The 16,373-nt window shown below is 45.9% G+C and overlaps 8 protein-coding genes across 8 annotated transcripts; 5 read left to right on the plus strand and 3 right to left on the minus strand.

Moving 5' to 3' along the window:
- Positions 1–1,030: 1,030 nt before the first annotated feature.
- gisB (putative zinc knuckle nucleic acid binding protein) lies at positions 1,031–2,063 on the plus strand (the record flags this gene model as incomplete). Its single annotated transcript, XM_056644089.1, has 5 exons — positions 1,031–1,082; positions 1,163–1,198; positions 1,259–1,270; positions 1,337–1,378; positions 1,444–2,063. The coding sequence occupies 5 exons, from the start codon at positions 1,031–1,033 to the stop codon at positions 2,061–2,063; spliced, it is 762 nt and encodes a 253-aa protein (XP_056500903.1).
- An 899-nt stretch (positions 2,064–2,962) lies between these two features.
- N7469_005170 (recombinase DMC1) lies at positions 2,963–4,410 on the plus strand (the record flags this gene model as incomplete). The annotated part of the gene is made up of 7 exons (XM_056644090.1): positions 2,963–3,001; positions 3,053–3,145; positions 3,207–3,302; positions 3,367–3,470; positions 3,548–3,975; positions 4,123–4,290; positions 4,343–4,410. 7 exons carry the CDS (start codon positions 2,963–2,965, stop codon positions 4,408–4,410), a joined length of 996 nt encoding a protein of 331 aa, XP_056500904.1.
- A 300-nt stretch (positions 4,411–4,710) lies between these two features.
- On the plus strand, positions 4,711–5,726 carry N7469_005171 (putative ribosomal small subunit assembly protein; the record flags this gene model as incomplete). The annotated part of the gene is made up of 2 exons (XM_056644091.1): positions 4,711–5,637; positions 5,718–5,726. 2 exons carry the CDS (start codon positions 4,711–4,713, stop codon positions 5,724–5,726), a joined length of 936 nt encoding a protein of 311 aa, XP_056500905.1.
- Positions 5,727–7,526: 1,800 nt separating this feature from the next.
- N7469_005172 (uncharacterized protein) lies at positions 7,527–8,042 on the minus strand (the record flags this gene model as incomplete). The annotated part of the gene is made up of 2 exons (XM_056644092.1): positions 7,527–7,666; positions 7,748–8,042. 2 exons carry the CDS (start codon positions 8,040–8,042, stop codon positions 7,527–7,529), a joined length of 435 nt encoding a protein of 144 aa, XP_056500906.1.
- Positions 8,043–8,095: 53 nt separating this feature from the next.
- Positions 8,096–9,094, minus strand: N7469_005173 (uncharacterized protein; the record flags this gene model as incomplete). Its single annotated transcript, XM_056644093.1, has 4 exons — positions 8,096–8,489; positions 8,545–8,688; positions 8,742–8,846; positions 8,907–9,094. The coding sequence occupies 4 exons, from the start codon at positions 9,092–9,094 to the stop codon at positions 8,096–8,098; spliced, it is 831 nt and encodes a 276-aa protein (XP_056500907.1).
- A 708-nt stretch (positions 9,095–9,802) lies between these two features.
- On the plus strand, positions 9,803–10,107 carry N7469_005174 (uncharacterized protein; the record flags this gene model as incomplete). Its single annotated transcript, XM_056644094.1, has 2 exons — positions 9,803–9,924; positions 9,966–10,107. 2 exons carry the CDS (start codon positions 9,803–9,805, stop codon positions 10,105–10,107), a joined length of 264 nt encoding a protein of 87 aa, XP_056500908.1.
- Positions 10,108–12,062: 1,955 nt separating this feature from the next.
- N7469_005175 (uncharacterized protein) lies at positions 12,063–12,899 on the minus strand (the record flags this gene model as incomplete). Its single annotated transcript, XM_056644095.1, has 2 exons — positions 12,063–12,442; positions 12,554–12,899. The coding sequence occupies 2 exons, from the start codon at positions 12,897–12,899 to the stop codon at positions 12,063–12,065; spliced, it is 726 nt and encodes a 241-aa protein (XP_056500909.1).
- A 953-nt stretch (positions 12,900–13,852) lies between these two features.
- Positions 13,853–15,307, plus strand: N7469_005176 (uncharacterized protein; the record flags this gene model as incomplete). The annotated part of the gene is made up of 5 exons (XM_056644096.1): positions 13,853–14,196; positions 14,258–14,301; positions 14,358–14,369; positions 14,423–14,626; positions 14,673–15,307. The coding sequence occupies 5 exons, from the start codon at positions 13,853–13,855 to the stop codon at positions 15,305–15,307; spliced, it is 1,239 nt and encodes a 412-aa protein (XP_056500910.1).
- Between the last annotated feature and the right edge of the window lie 1,066 nt (positions 15,308–16,373).

A 16,373-nucleotide genomic window follows, 5' to 3' on the forward strand; every position in this document is an offset into this window, starting at 1 on the left:
CACTTAGATAAGTGTAAATTAATGAAAGATATGACATCGTAGATCGGGGAATGATAGACGGTAGTATTTCCGTCATACTTTGCGGGGGAATGCAGGGAGCATCAGCAATGCATTCGCAAAGTGGCAATCAAGACTTGCAATACAGTGTGTAGTAATTTCGATATCAATTACTCTACCTATTATTGTAAATACTTTAATAATAAAAAAAATATATAGAAGTAATTAATTGTTTAGTTGATTTATATTAAAGGTGAATATCAACGGTGGGTGATTCAGCCGCCTTACGCAATGCGGAAAAGTCCGGCAATCCCCAAAATTTGTCGAGTTTGCAGCTTTTCTTTTCTTCCACAAACCCTCCAGTTTTCGAAGTTTGGTAAGTCTACTTCGATTGTTATTCCCTAAAGTCCTTGCAGTGAATTTATTGTCTTATTTTGATTTTCATTCTATTCCTGCCTTTTGATTTTATTATCCGATCTAGCTGATTTTCATCAAACAAGTGCGCTATCGTTCTTTTTTTTTTTCGCGGATCTTCTCTTTTCGTTCTTTTCTTCACGGTTTCTCCGCTAACGTTTACCTCTGGTTGTTTCACAGATTGAGAATTTCCGAAGTGTTCCTTTTTTGGTAGAGTAAGTGTGGAAAGAAATTCATTCGGGTTCAATTTCGTTTTTCAATTTTTTTTTTCTGCCCGTCTGTCGAGTTTCTTCGGATTGATGCACCCCGCGGATCGACGTTCCCCCCCCTCCGTCCGGCACGAGGAATACCAAGACACCCGAGAAAAAAAAAAGCAAAGAGATGAAACCATGCGTGCGAGGATTATATGGACTCAATACGCCAATGGCGACGTAGTTGGATATATTTGGAGCTTGCTGTGTTGATTTGAGGGTATCTGGAGTCGCCATGGACGTTTTCTTCGCGATGGTATCGCATGGAGGGGCACAGTTTCATTTCAGGCTTATACGGGACCAAGACGGATATTGGAAGTACGAGGCTGACTGTTTACAAAGGCATATAGGAGAAAAAGAGAATAATGATGTTGTCTCGTCGTGCGTGCTACAAGTGTGGCAACATTGGCCACTATGCTGGTGAGTGTTGCGAATTCATGATAGCTTTGAAGTCCTGGTATATTTGGTCTGGGGAATATATTTCGCTAATGGGGTAATAGAGGTCTGCTCTTCTTCCGAGCGCCTTTGCTATAACTGTGAGAATTCTTCCCTTTTTTTCAAATCTGATGAACTTCTGACTAACTTCTTCTCAATAGGCAAGCAGCCTGGTATGTGTGTCCAATGACATTCCTCCATCCCGCATATTATTAATTCTTTTTTTTTTTGAAATTTAGGACACGAGTCTAGCGCTTGCCCTCGTCCTCGCACTACCGAGAGTAAGCTATACACTTCTTCTTCTCTTCTCTTCCTCTTCTCGAGCTGATCATGCTGACTTCCTCAGCCAAGCAGTGCTATAACTGCCAGGGTCTTGGCCACGTCCAAGCTGACTGCCCAACTCTCCGCCTGAACGGCGGAGCCAATGGCCGTTGCTACAACTGCGGTCAGCCCGGTCATCTTGCCCGTAGCTGCACCAACCCTGCTACCACCGGCGCTGGAGCTCCCCCTCGTCCTCGCGGTAACTTCCAGCCTGGATTCCGCGGTAACTTCGGTGGTTACCCCCGTGCTGCCACTTGCTACAAGTGCGGTGGTCCCAACCACTTTGCCCGTGATTGCCAGGCTCAGGCTATGAAGTGCTACGCCTGTGGGAAACTGGGTCACATCTCTCGTGACTGCACTGCTCCTAACGGTGGACCTCTCAGTTCCGCTGGTAAGGTCTGCTATAAGTGCTCTCAGGCTGGTCACATCAGCCGTGACTGTCCAACCAATGCAGAGGCCAACGCTGCCGCTCCCGCCGGTGATGCTGCTGCTACCACTGCTGTCCCTGCTGCTGCTCCTACTGCCCCTGCTGCCGCCGCCGCTGCTGCTTCTTCTCCTGCTCCTGCTGCCGCCGCCGCTGCTGTCGAGACCAGCTCTGAAGCAGCCCCCGTTGCTGCTGCAGCGCCTACTACCGCCGTCGCATAAAGTGAACCAATTCATTCCATACTAAATGTCTCATCAACGTTTCATTCCTTTGCTGGAATGTTCGGACATCATTTCTTCCTCGATTCTGTATTACGGTCACTTTCTTTGAGCCCTTGAAAGGTTCCTTTTTTGGTTTTTTTTCCCCTAACGGAGTCTCTGCACCCATTTCTTCCTTTGCATATATTGACCACTCCCCCTCCACGATCTGGTTGATTTAAAGTGAAACATCAGCCTATTGAAGCCTTTTTCTTTCTCTTTTACTATTATTCCACATCTTCCTCTTTCTCTTTATTGTTTCTTTGCCCCCCCCCTATATTTTATCATGTATACGACGATCAAACAGAAAAAGTTCCCCCTCCCCTCAACCTCTACCCCTTTTTTTGTTTTTGATTCACGAAACCCCCACCCCTCTTCCGACTTGATTTTAGAAGTCAAGTCTCATGATTGGCGTCTTTGTCCTATTTGTTCCCCCTGGATGATCTTTCTCGATATGATGAAGTTCGATTCTACTCTTGATTGCGGTTTTCTAGGGCCGAGGAGAGAGGAGAGAAGAGAGAGATACGAGACGAGAGGTGAAGTAGGTGGCGAGGATGATGGATGTGTGGATTGCAGAGAGAATTTGGCGAAGCGTGTTGGAATGGCCTTCGGTGGAAGATCCTCGGTGCTGAGAACATGAAAACGCAAATCTTTCATTCATTGATTTCTTGTGTAGTGGTAGTATTGTGCTGCACTGTTGTATTGCTGCACTGTTGTATTGCTGTGCTGTTGTATTGCTGTGCTGTTGTAGTGTATTGTTGTCGTCTTGCTGTACGGGCGTAGTCTGTGATACCGCGTGACTTCACTTCTTCCCGTCAAGTGAATCTTCTACTTCCACTCACACTTCTCTTCCATCAATCAGAATGGCAGGTTCCATTTCAGACGACGAATTCAATGATGAAGTACGTTTCACTAGATCGTCTCGTTAAGTTAAGACTTAACACCCGTCTCAGAATTTCATAGTCGACATCGACAGCATTCAAGCGCATGGCATTGGTGCTGCAGACATCACAAAATTGAAAGCAAATGGATTCTACACCGTGACCGTAAATCAAGCTCTCGTCAAACAGATTCAAAAAATTATGAACTGATAATCAAATTTACCAGTCTGTCCACGGCGCTACGCGCAAAACACTACTCAAAATCAAAGGGTTCAGTGAGGTCAAGGTTGAAAAGGTCAAAGAAGCCATCCAGAAATGCCTGGTAAACACCTACCCAAGACATTTCAGCGAAAATGAAGGGGAAACAATACACTAATTTGAATCAGCCATCTGCGTCTGGTTTTATAACCGCAATGGAACTCTTTCATCAACGCAAAAAGGTCGTTCGAATCTCAACTGGAAGCAAGCAATTCGACTCTATCCTAGGCGGGTGAGTACAGCATTCACCTCCTCCCTCGTCTATCTAAGAAGATGAAAAAAAAAAAAGACCTCACTGACAACCTCTAGCGGCTTCCAAAGCATGAGCATAAGCGAAGTATTCGGTGAATTCCGCTGTGGAAAAACCCAACTCTCCCACACAATGTCCGTAATCGCCCAATTACCCAGAAACCTCGGCGGAGCCGATGGAAAAGTCGCATACATCGATACAGAAGGAACATTTCGTCCGGAGAGAATTGGGCAGATTGCAGAGAGATTCGGGGTTGATGCAGAGACTGCGCAGGAAAATATTGCTTATGCACGCGCACTTAATAGTGAGCATCAACTTGAATTGTTGAATACGCTTAGTTGTGAGTTTTCGAGTGGTCAGTTTCGATTACTTATTATTGATTCGATTATGAATTGTTTTCGGGTTGATTATTGTGGTCGGGGTGAACTTGCTGAGCGACAGCAGAAATTGAATCAGTTTCTTATGAAATTGGCTCATATGGCAGAGGGTATGTTCATATATTTCAAAGGTTATGCGTTGCTGTGTCTGGGACTGATTTATATTTGTAGAGTTCAATGTTTGCGTTCTCATGGTGGGTTTCTTGAGTTCACTGCCACCATGCTGTTGCCCTTTCGAATATCTGGTGTCTGACTAGAGCAGACGAATCAAGTTCAGAGTGATCCAGGTGCTAGTGCATTGTTTGCTGGAGCTGATGGCCGCAAGCCTGTTGGTGGACATGTTCTTGCGCATGCGTCGACAACCCGTGTGCTTCTTCGCAAGGGTCGTGGCGAGGAACGGGTGGCCAAGATTCAGGACTCACCTGGTATGTTACTCTCTCATGAAGATATTTCTTTTTCTTTCTCTAATGGTGTTAGATTGCCCTGAACGAGAAGCAACTTATATTATCACAAATGGTGGCATCAATGATCCTGACAAGTTGTAATACTTCGAAGATAACAGCGATGTGCACTGATGTTTGACGAAGCTATGATTTCAGTTGATGTTTCATGAATTCCTCATATCTTCAAGTATAAGTTATGTTATATTTTAGACGACTATAATGTTAGCTCAATAATCAATCAGTCAATCATCTTTTTTAATCCTTCTATACCTTTCATGGTTCACCGCCCACCCTCCCGCTCAACAACCACGGCAGAATCCGCTTTTAGCGCAAACCCTTTCCAAAAAAAAAAAAGTTCGGAGCATCCACAATCCAACAACGCCAATCTACTCCCCCAAAAGAATGAAGAAAGAATCAGTGGAAGTGGCAGGGTACACTACCCTGCCCCTTCAACTCCCAGGCACAGAATCCTACCCCAAGCCAGCAACCCACTACCTCTACCTCCGACCCCATGAGCCCAGAATTCCAGATCCAGACTCCACCCGCTCCCTCTTCCTAGTCAACACGCCCATCGACACAACAGAAGCACACCTACGTGCTCTATTCGGTACATCCCTCTCAGCAGGCCGAGTAGAAAAAGTCATTTTCGAAGATATTCCCAGCAAGAAACGTGGTACACCCGCAGGAACAGAAACAAGCGTATCATCACACCGAGGCAAAAAACGCAAACGAGCCAACGCAACCGCAGACGAACTTCAAAATATCCTAGACGAAATCAATCCCCCTTCAACCTGGAATCGGAAATTACATAAATCTGGTTCTCACGCTATCGTCATTTTCGCAGATAAACCCAGTATGGAAACAAGTCTCAAAGCCGCAATCAAGGCTTCGAAAAAGGGACTTTGTATTCAATGGGGTCAGGGCTTATCATCGGATCGTGTTGCGGAACTTGGATTACAGCGATATATCTCGCATGAGAAAATGCGGTATCCGGATCGAGCGGCGCTTTTACGATCTGTGAATGATTTCATGACTGTTTTTGAACAGGTTTCTGAGGCTAGACGGAGGGAGGAAGCGAGGAAATTTTCTGAACCTGATGAGGATGGATTCGTTACTGTTTCGCATGGACCGAAACTTAATTCTGTTGCTAGGGAAGAGGAACTTAGGGCTCTTGTTGAACGGGAGAAGAAGAAGAATGAGGGACTTGAGGACTTTTATAGATTTCAGTCTCGGGAGAAGAGGAAGGAGAAGCAGAATCAGTTACTTAGGGCTTTTGATGAGGATAAGCAAAAGTTACGGGATATTAAGGAGCGGAGGGGAAAGATTCGGGTGAGTTTTATATTTACTATCCCCTCTACCTTACCATTGGGATTTATGCTAATCCTGTTTTTTTTTTTTTTGCTTTTTAGCCGGAGTGAGTGGCATCATCGTGGCGTTTGTGGAGTTTCTGCGATATTGGACTTTTGTATATGGTAAGTTGGTGTGATGAATTGTCTTTTGTTATTATTTCTTCTCCTGATGAGCACGCTGGGGCCAGTGTAGCAAGACGCGCTAGTTCGCTGTCTGCCATGCCATCAAAAACCAGCATTAAAATATCTTCTCACCTTCTGATTGAGATGTTTTTTTTTTCTATATTGGTTTCATTGTTCTTGTTTACGTGACTTGTGCTAATCAATGGTAGTGATGGGATGTTCGAATATCAAAATCAACACGCGAATATAAATTTACATATCCTCCTCTATGTAGAAAGTAATTTATACCATGCAGTGGGATCTAATCATCCACTAAGTATATTCATGGATGTAGTTACAATTACATAGTAACCAGTGACTTGTGCTATACTCATATAATGGAGGTGTAGACCATGATATGAACGATTATTGCAAGGTGGCCCATCTTTTAGGGCTATGTTTATGTTCCAAAATACACTCTGTACAAGCAAGATCTACATCATACATTCTCACCATCGTACATCCCATCAGCGGAAAAAAAAAGGAAAAAGGAAAAAGTAAAAAGACCTGCCAAGATCAACCAACATGTAAACGCCGCGTACAGCGCCGATGCTCGATACGAAGATTGACAACGTACACTCGTCGTCCGCCGTGCAATACAATGCAAGTGCCAGAAAAGAAGTATAGCCTCCGATCACGCCAACACTTTTCAGAATAATGAAAACAACCCAGAAGTAATAAAGAAGGAAAGCGAAAATTAAGAGAAAGAAGAAAGAAAATTAAGATCCAATCAAAGCTACAAGTCCAGGTCCAGGTCTTTGTCCGGTCCGACACAATCGAGAAGAACCAATCATCCATTCGAACTGTGCAAGACTCCTCAATCAATACAAGACACTGAAGGATAAATGCATGCAATGAAAATACACTGCAAATGCAAAAGCCGAACAGCATGATTGAGGACCAGACAAAGACACAAAAGACTCCAACTAAGTAAGGAGAAGGAGAAAGAGTAGAAGAACCGATTCAAGCGTTGTACAAGCCGTATTTCTAACACGAAAGAGGAAAGGAAAGATCATCAATCGAAAGAGTCGGGGTATGGGCAAGCAGAACGCGAAATTTCGAAGCGAACATAATTCAATTTGGCTGCTCGGGACGAAGAATGTGTGGAAGATGTCATCGAAGGCACGAGAGTAATTGATTTGGAGAGAAAACATATGAAACGTGAAGGGGGAAAAAAAAGACTGGATGGATAAAGAAGTTGGAAAAAGAAAAGAAGGAAAAATGGAACTTTTGCAGAAGGCCTGCCCAAAGAGTATAAAAAAAAAGAAACGCATGAACAATACGCACTTTCGTTACGCTCAAACAGGAGCCCCAAGAAGCAGGGGGGGAAGATAAAAGATAGGAATCAAAGACAGGACAAACTTAACCGTGAGAGAGCAGGTTAGGGTTTCCGAATAAGGGGTTCGGTTCATATCAAATCAAATCAAGTCACCGAGGCAGATCCGATGGTTAAAGGGAGAAAGAGGTCCATACGAAAAAGTGGGAGCGCAGAAGATTGAATAGAAGAGAGGAAGACAAAAACACAGCAGTACCATCAGATAAGAGAAGAAGATAAGAAATAAAAAAAGAGATGGGGTTGTTCAAGTTGTGGGGGTGAAGGGGGGGTACAGACGTGAAGAGGGTAAAAAAAGCAGGCTCATATCTGGCTAAGAAGGATAGCGCTCGGGTGGGAAATGCGTAAAAGCACGAGAGGAAAGATGATGCTCATCAAGAGCTATAAGAGCATATTGAGAGAACCTCGGTAGGAACCAGAGAGAAAATAGCAAACTTGTTATGATAACACGGGAACCCATCATTGGAATGACGCAAACAACTCCTGCTGGTGCTTTCAATCAAAGGAACGCTTACTGGAGAGACAAGAAGAGTCAGCCGACCGAGCCTGTAACTCAAGAGTGTTCTGGGGCCGGGCTGCCGGGGTGACTGCTAACCTTCATCGGGGCAAACCCGCCATACTGGTGAGCCGGGGGCATGCCCATGGAGGGGTACATGGGGGGGAGGCGGGGGAGCGGGACGGTAGGGGCTACCAGCGGGGCCGGAGTTGTTCTGGGAGCGGCCCCAGCTCAGGCGCACACGAGAGTTACCAATGGGGTAGCCCTGCATCTGGTTGATGGCCATCTCGGCAGCGTGACGCTGAACGAACTGAACGAAGCCACAGCCCTTTCCAGGGGGGGATCTTGACGTAAGTGATTTCGCCGAAGCCCTGGAAGAAAGAACGGAGCTCATCCTCGGTGACGTAGCCAGAAAGACCACCGACGAAGACGGTGGTGTTGTTGGGATCAGTGAACTGGTTCATGGGCTGGGGAGCACCATAGAAGGGCATGGGGGGGACCGCCCATGGGAGGGTACATGCCGGCGGGGCCAGGACCCATGCCGCCCATGTTAGGACCAACACCAGGGCCCTTGTTCTTGGGGGTAGCGGTGGAAATGCGCATGGGGCGGTTGCCACAGTAAACACCTTGCATCTCAGTGAGCGCACGTTGCTGGTCATTCTCATCAGAGAAGCGGACGAATCCGTAGCCACGGGACATGCCACTGATGGGGTCGGTCATGATCTTAGCGGACTTGCACGAAGGGAAGCGGCTCTGGAAGAGAGAGACGAGAACGTATTCGTTAACCTCAGGGCCAAGGTCACCAACGAAGATGGAGAACTCGGGACCACGGTCGTCACGGCTAGAAGGGTCAGTAAAGATATCTCTGAAGCTTCCCATAAGAACTAAATGCTCACCTGCGGTCAGCCAGACCGCCACCAGTAGCCCAGTTCAGCTTGAAGACCCGGTTAGTGTTAGGCATGGGGGTACCGTTCAGCGAGAGGGCCTTGGCAGCGGCGGGAGGGGAAGAGAAGTCGACGAAGCAGTATCCGGCATTGCTCCTACTACCAACATTAGTATCCTTTTGGTATAGAATGGAGTCAATGTTTCATACCCAGAGAACTTGTCACGGATCATCTTGACGTTGACCTGCTCACCCATCTGGAACCAAAGGTTGCGGATGAAGTTCTCATCAATCCAAGGCTCGAGCTCACCCATCCTGAAATTAATCAGTATCTTTATAACCTCGAATTACCGATCCGGGGAGGAATTTCCATACCAGAGAGTGGTCTTGCCATCGTTGCCCTGCTGGGGAACAGCGGCAGAGGGCTCACCAGGAGCGGGACCCTGGAATGGAGCAGTCGCGATATCAGGCTGACCAGCCATGGTGGCATCGGCATCGGGAGCGCCGGCAGCGGCGGCATCAGCCTGGTTGGGGAAAGAATCACCGAAGTTTTGGAAAGACATTTTGCAAAGCTTAAACTTGTCCGAAAGTCGACGTAAGAATATGAAACGGTCTGCGACGGAAAGTTCGTAGAGTCGTTAAGAGAGAGACCGTGAACGTAAAGAACCCAGAAACGAAGAGACGGACGTTAGAATTCCTGAAAAAAGAGATGTTAGAGATAAATGCCACTAAAAAGATTCTGAGCCCAGAGCCCAATCCAAGTGAAGCAAATTGAAGCACGTTGTTATGCAGATGTGAGCCCGGATACAGATGCAAAACGTAATCCGGCGAGCAGTGAAGACGATGTAAGATCCCAACAATGGAAAGGAAAGCTTTGGTGCAAGTGAAGCAATTCACTGAGCAAAATCGACCACTAAACCCAATACAGATCGAGGTTGTATGTGTGTGTGCGTACGTGCTTATAGTAGCAAGTAGGTTGGCCGATGAGCCGTCAGGATAGCGGAAAGTAACCTGGCGAGAGGTAGAGAAAATCGCCGAAGACAGCTTGACCAAGACAGATCGGATGCGCCGAGCCGAGCGGAGTCGTTGAGAGAAACCGCGTTGTGGGTACAAAGCAGAGGGAGAAGTCCGCTGTATGCGCCGGCCGTTTCCGTCCAGGGCCCCCGATTGCGACCGTCTTCGCCCCAGTCAGCTCCACACAGTTCTGCTTTCCCAGAATCAACCCGACACAGCGCGACCAGATGCGACCACGATCTGTGTAGTAGCGACAGATGGCGACTGTGATGAGTGGACACGCGACCGATGAGAGTGGTCGTGGTGGGCGGCGCGGAATTCCGGGTAAGGCAGTGTTGGGTGAAACGCACAGCGCGCGACGGGTGAACACCACAAGACGGTCGGATCCCAAGGTGATGAGTAGCCCAGAAATCGAGATAGAGCCAAGTCGAAGGGAAATTTGATGCGCGGATTGCTTCACTTGGATGACTCTGGATGGATGGTGGAGAGGGAGTGGAAGAGTGAGGGTAGAGGTGGTGAAGGTAGTGGTGGTGGTGATGAAGATGATGATGAAAGAGGCTGATGAGAATTGACTTACCAAAGGGATTTCTGGAATACGCAGTAAAGCTCAAAACAGACGGAGATAGACTAGATGACCTGAAAAGCAGAACTCCCGAGAACGGCGCAAGACAGAACGAAATCCGCAAACCGAGGGGAACAATAGGAAAGGAGAAAAGGTTGAGAGGGGAAGTGAAGAATGGAAATCTCTTGTGAGGAGGGGAAGTGAAAGAAGTGCGCGAGGTGTATTGTATAGTAATTGTATTACGGGTATCATTACGGTATGATAGACACGGGACTACTACAGTGTACAGTCACAAGTGTCCTTGCATAACTATATAGTTTCTGATATAAGACATCTCAGAGTATGTACACAGAGTATGTATATTAAGTGATTATGATACTAATGTAGCTGCTAGTTAGTACATTCTTTGACTCTTTTCCGTCAAAGAATGAAAGAAACTACCGTGGCTGTACACGTATTAGTATTAGTGTACATAGTAGAATACAGTGAATATGTAGGCAGAGATCCATTGATCAAAGACCAATCACTGAGTATAGAATATCGAATAACTAGTGAATCTGAATATTTACAATACTAAACAATAAACTATATATATATATATATATACTGTACAAACAACTGTGTCCGCACCACAGTTGTCGAGATGCAAGGTATCATCATATCCTTGCTGACTCGATACGTCACCCGCAGCTGACCCAGATCCATGGGTGGCGGGGCTTGGTCAGTGCGAAGTCGTAACTAAGACGGTCACGACGAAGTGCGGTTAATGGAAACCGGTTTGTGTATACATGTATGTATGGAAGACGGGAAAAGTACAATAACGGGGTAGCCGGAGAGTCTTGTACGGAGTACAGCAAGGAGGATACTCCCCTTAATCCAATATGAACTCAGATTCAATCCTAGATTCAGCGATCTTGGAATCCTTGCATCGGTTCTTCGTACAGTAAATTTAACCTAGTGGATTCGATGCACCCCTGCAGCCATTTACTACATATAGTACAGTACTACTGTACCCCATTATTAACTATCCCTGTGTATACAAGTACAGAGCGTGGTATACAATTCCCTCGTATACAGAAGTATCTTGTACAGATCCCTTGGTAGTCAGCTTAATAATGACCTCGAACCATGGAACGAGATTCCCCAGTAGGGTAAGCCCTAGTCTACAGGTATATCCTTAGTTATATAAAGAACCCTCGAGCAATTGAGATCTGCTATGTATAGAATACACAGCACAGGAACAAAGAAAAAAGAGAAAGAAAAGAAAAATCAATTGTCAGATCTGACTGTAGTAGAATACGACAGTAGCTGAAAACTGAACCGCGTGGCTCAGGCCGAGGCTGAAGTTCTCCACTTTCAGGGCTCGCATCCACACTAGTTCGCAACGCTGTATCCAAAGAGAAGTCCCAGACTCGCTTCGTTCAATACCGTTTCGGGTCCCTCGTATTCCTCTTTCCAACACACACCGTTACAACCACTGAAACACAGCCATTTCTCTTGTTTTTCTCACGCTGCAAGTGAATCTTTCGGCTCCAACTGCTCCCCGATGCCTGGTACGTAATGCGATAAAACCGGGCTTTTGTGCCTGAATTCCCATTCCCATCCCCACTGTCTTTTGGGCACTAGTCTGTTCCAGAAGATTCTTTCTGCTAATTTCAGTACATAGGAATTGTCTACTGTAGTCACTAGTCATTCAGTCGATGGGGACTGGTCTAGATTGTGCCTTGCAAAAATATAATCTACATGTTGTCACTACAGTATGCCTATGCTCTACTAGAGCATAGGCATATCTTTAAAGAGAGCTATATTGCTACCTGATTGGGTGCCTAAAGTACTCAGTGTACTATCTATAGTTCTTTGCAAAGTATGCCGATTACCAGACCGCAATGAAGACTTTATACTTACACACTGTATACTACTGCCAGCATAGAATAGGTAGTACCTATCGCAGATTTCTACATATCTCCCGAATCCCCAAGTAACATCAAAACCCCATCATAAACCTTCGTAGCCTCCAAAACCCACCCCTCAGCATCCTCATCCCCCTCTGCATCCTCCGCATCCTCCCCAACAACAGAAAACACCTTCAACCGCGTCGTCTCCGCCAAACTCCGAATCCGCACCTTCTGCGTCTGCGTCACAAGCGGCCTCTCTGAATCCCCAGCTTCAAGCAGCGGTTCACCCGTCAACGGGTGAAGACCCGTACACAAGGCCACGAAGACTTGATCGAATTTATGCAAAAGGGATAACGTAGTACGTCCATCGAATGGATGTGTTGGTAATGCCATTTCTACTATCCCTGCTAAGGTTATGAGACCTTCTGTTTGAATCGATGCTGGTTGAATCAAAGGTATATTAGATATGATTTTGCGGAAATATATCACGCCCTCCCCCCTCCCATACTGATACGGGAGTACAAGGGGACCGGGAGGAAGGAAACACTTACGGGAAGAAGATGCCCAGAGCATATCGATGAGATTCTCAACTTCGGCGGAAAGTTCGGCGAATGATTCGTATTTTCGGTGGGAGATGTGTGTGTCTGGTGCGTCCATGCCCATTTCGGATTTCATTTGTCGATATGTTATCCGTTCAATGCCAGTACTTAGACGGCCGCGGAGCTGGGTTTCTTCTTGTGAGCCTGGGATTGGCGAGGGTTGTTGAGGTGGTAGGGATAATGATGGTGTCCATTTCCTTTGACTTGTAGGTTGAGATGTATTGTTTGATTTATTGATGGGGACGTCTTCGAATTCCTCGTCCAGATCGGAATCGTGATCTATGTTGTTCTGGGACATTTTGATAAAACCCCCTTTCTTCGGGGATTTTGAGATGGTGTAACCCACTAAGTTTCAGGCCTTGGTCCTGGCCTTGGCCTTGATTTCTGGTCCTTTGTGCTTGGAAGAGAGTTTGATGTGCCAGTGCACTCTGGGGTCGCTGATACGCTGATAGCTAACGTTGCTAGCTTAGTGCCGGTGCGGGGTATGACGATGCTGATCGGCAGAGACAGCACCAAGCGAGTACCAAGCCTCGTTGAAGCAATAAAGTACGGTGATGCTTGTGTGTCCGGTCTCAGCTGCAAGATAATGATTGTGCAACGAATGAGCCGAGGTGACTAGAAGTAGGAGTTGAAGCTATCTCGCTACAATGATGAGGGATGTCATGCCAAGACTTGGTCTGTGCATATATGAGCTCTACTGTATATAATTCTCTTCCTCTCCTCCAGTCCATTTCAAGTTCACTATCTTTCAAGGTATATGAAAATGTCTTTTGGAGTTATTTACTACTTCCCGGTATATAATATCTATTTTGTAATCGAATATTAAAAAAAAGGGAAAATCAAAGTATAGTTTGTAGAATTAGTTAAAGCCTACTGTTCCTTTCTACCATCCTCTACCGGTTTTTGTTTTCTATTATCTCCAAACAGTAGTCAAGACAGAAGGCAATATATCTATCACACCGGACAGTAAATTAGATTAACACGCAGACTATCTCGAATATATGTGATACCACGATATACATGTGTAATCTCATCACATTAGTCCTAATAAAACCTAACGATAGCTACAACCATCGCCAGAACCCTAACTATTGCCATTTTCAGCAGAATGGAGTATAGTCACTTTCCAGTGGTACCTTCCTTCGCTCGCAGCTTCCCAAATAAGCACAACTCTCTCCCACCTTCTTCAACTCTTGGGAAACTTGAAGTCGCCAACTTCCCATCCCCTTCGCAGCATTAACAACAACAATCATGCGCTACGAAAACTGGGATATCCTCATCTTCCCTGATGGCTTAAAGGCGCCGGTCCAAGAGTTCAAGACCCAATGCTTCGTCACCGGTGATGTTGAATCACCTTATTTGAAATATCATTCCCCGATCCTCGGTTCGAATGCCCTCTTCTCTCATTCAGGCAATGTCGGCCAACTACCTACTCTCACCACGTTTATCCCCAGCGTTCCCAAGGACACCCCATTTAAGATTTCTATTCATAGCTGGGCTAAGCCCCAGCCAAGCCGTCTGATGGAAAGTCTGATGCAGCCAGACGATCTTCTGCTCTTCGAAGCGAGAGTCTTTATTGATGGAGATTGCGTTGCGTGAGTATCCTTTTTGGGCTGGATCAGGACCTAGAGGCGCCAATTCACTGATCAAACGTAGGGGTGGCATCTTTTCGCAGCGGGCAGCATGGCCTTATATAATTGGTGAGTTGGGTGATCGTTGAGATATAAGTGGTTGTACGTATGCTGATATTCACCAGAGCTCAGTTCCCGTGCGTTTATGCCACATATATGCGTAACTCTGCAAGATCTAACGCAAGGGCAGTAATCGATCGTAATGGTAACCAGGACATCTTACGTTTTCCTCCATTTCACGCTGATATTTTGGAGCAACGGCATTGGGATGCGAGTGATTATTATGGTAGGATCAAGATTGTACTTGCTGAGGGCTTTTCTCGCCCGAATCGTTCACCCCCATTTGAAAGAGTCAAAGATGTGGTGGCTCTGTCATTTCAGCATGCTCCGCTAAGTAAGTTAGGGAAGATGGGCTACCGTGCATTGTTAATGTGTTGTAGATATACTTGAATATTCCAACATCGCTTGGCCGAACCCAAACATGTGGTCCCGACGAAAACCTGTCTTCAACTATAACTCTATGGGCTATAGCACCAAGCACGAAGAATCGGATTCATCTCACGGCCACACACCTTCCAAAGAATTGCGCGTTCTGCAGCCTATTGTTGGACAAATTGCACGCGATCCGCCAATGCACACTTGGGTCGGAGCACCAGCCCGTTCTTCTTTTCCCCTGCCGAAAAATTGGTCATCATATGCACTGGAATCGAAATGGGATGAAAACGATACCCTTGTGACAGGTGAATCCAAGGCCTGGCAGCAGCGCGGTGCCCGCTCATCCCGCGATGACGTTCCAATGTTGGATTATTCTTCGAGCAGTAGTCGCGCTATATCCAGCGTGACTGGCATGAGTTTTGAACACAGCAAACACCCGAGTATTACTACCCCTTTGGATGATGAACAGTATAACCTTATCCTCGAGGCACTTACGCCGACCAAATCGCTTGTTACCGGCACGCGTGCGCCATCGAACACACCACTGATCGCCAGCCCCAGCACCGTTATCAAAGGGAGAAAGGAGACTGAGAAAACCAAGGAGAAGGAGATCGAGAAGGAGAAGGAAAAGCGCAGTTAGTTGGGAACAATAAGTATGGAGGGACTTCGAATCAGATTGACGATTCAACTCAATTCAATTCCAATTCCAATTGACCTGATACAGTCTGCCAAATACCACACCCAGTAATCAAGAACATAGAAGATATGGTGTATAGCCATAGTACATTGCTGTAACATCGGTTTGAAGGTGCACTTCTTTCTGTCTTTTTTTTTAACAGATCGAAGCATCTCTTCCCCCTCACAGCAGTCAACTCACCTTCACCACTTCCATAAATTTCACTCATTCATTTATCTCATGCAAATCTCATCCTATATGTACAGATCGTGAGCCCTTTATAGTAACCCGAGTTACATTCTATTCAATTTCATCATCTGGCCTTTACAGACGGACCTTGTTCTTTTCCCTTCGTATTTGTTTGTTCATTTGGACATGTCAGTTTTGTCATTTGCTATCATCCTGAATGGGACATGCTATTCGAGGGGAAGATTTGAAAGAGTTATAAGGATAATATCACCTCTTCTTACTAAGAACACTCACCTCACCCTCAACACCATCAATATCATTGGATCCACTTTGATCTATAGAATTATAGAGCTTCTCATAATTCTCGGTCTATATGCTCTTCGATATGTCTATCTTTTCTCCCTCGTATGGAGGACATATCATTCCCTGTGATTTTATCTAATTCACTCTCTAGTTCTTTCACATTTACTTTGCCACATTATTCCCATGAGCAATCTGTGGTTCGTCAATCTCTATATATAATTCTTCTTGAATGCACTCTTGATGTCCTCTTTTCATGTTGGAATGCCAACTGTCGAGACTCAATCCGTGCTTTCCCTTTTTTGGATATGAGCTCCTTCCTATAATTCCATAGCTCGCTCCTTCCTCAAAATTAGAACTACATATTCCTGGTTGCTCTTTCCTGTTCTCCTTCTACTATTCTACTATCCTCTCCCTCTTATCCTCTTTTTCTCTTCTCCTTCCCCTCCCGCTCTGCTTCTCTCATCATCCACCTCCTCCTGTTCTCGTTCTTATTGACTGCTTCTTCCAATTCCAACCACCTCCTTCTCGCTGCCACTTC

The sequence above is a fragment of the Penicillium citrinum genome (assembly GCF_028827155.1).
Source record: "Penicillium citrinum strain IBT 23319 chromosome Unknown utg000004l:1.0-2404223.0:1.0-2405248.0, whole genome shotgun sequence".
Lineage (NCBI taxonomy): Eukaryota > Fungi > Ascomycota > Eurotiomycetes > Eurotiales > Aspergillaceae > Penicillium > Penicillium citrinum.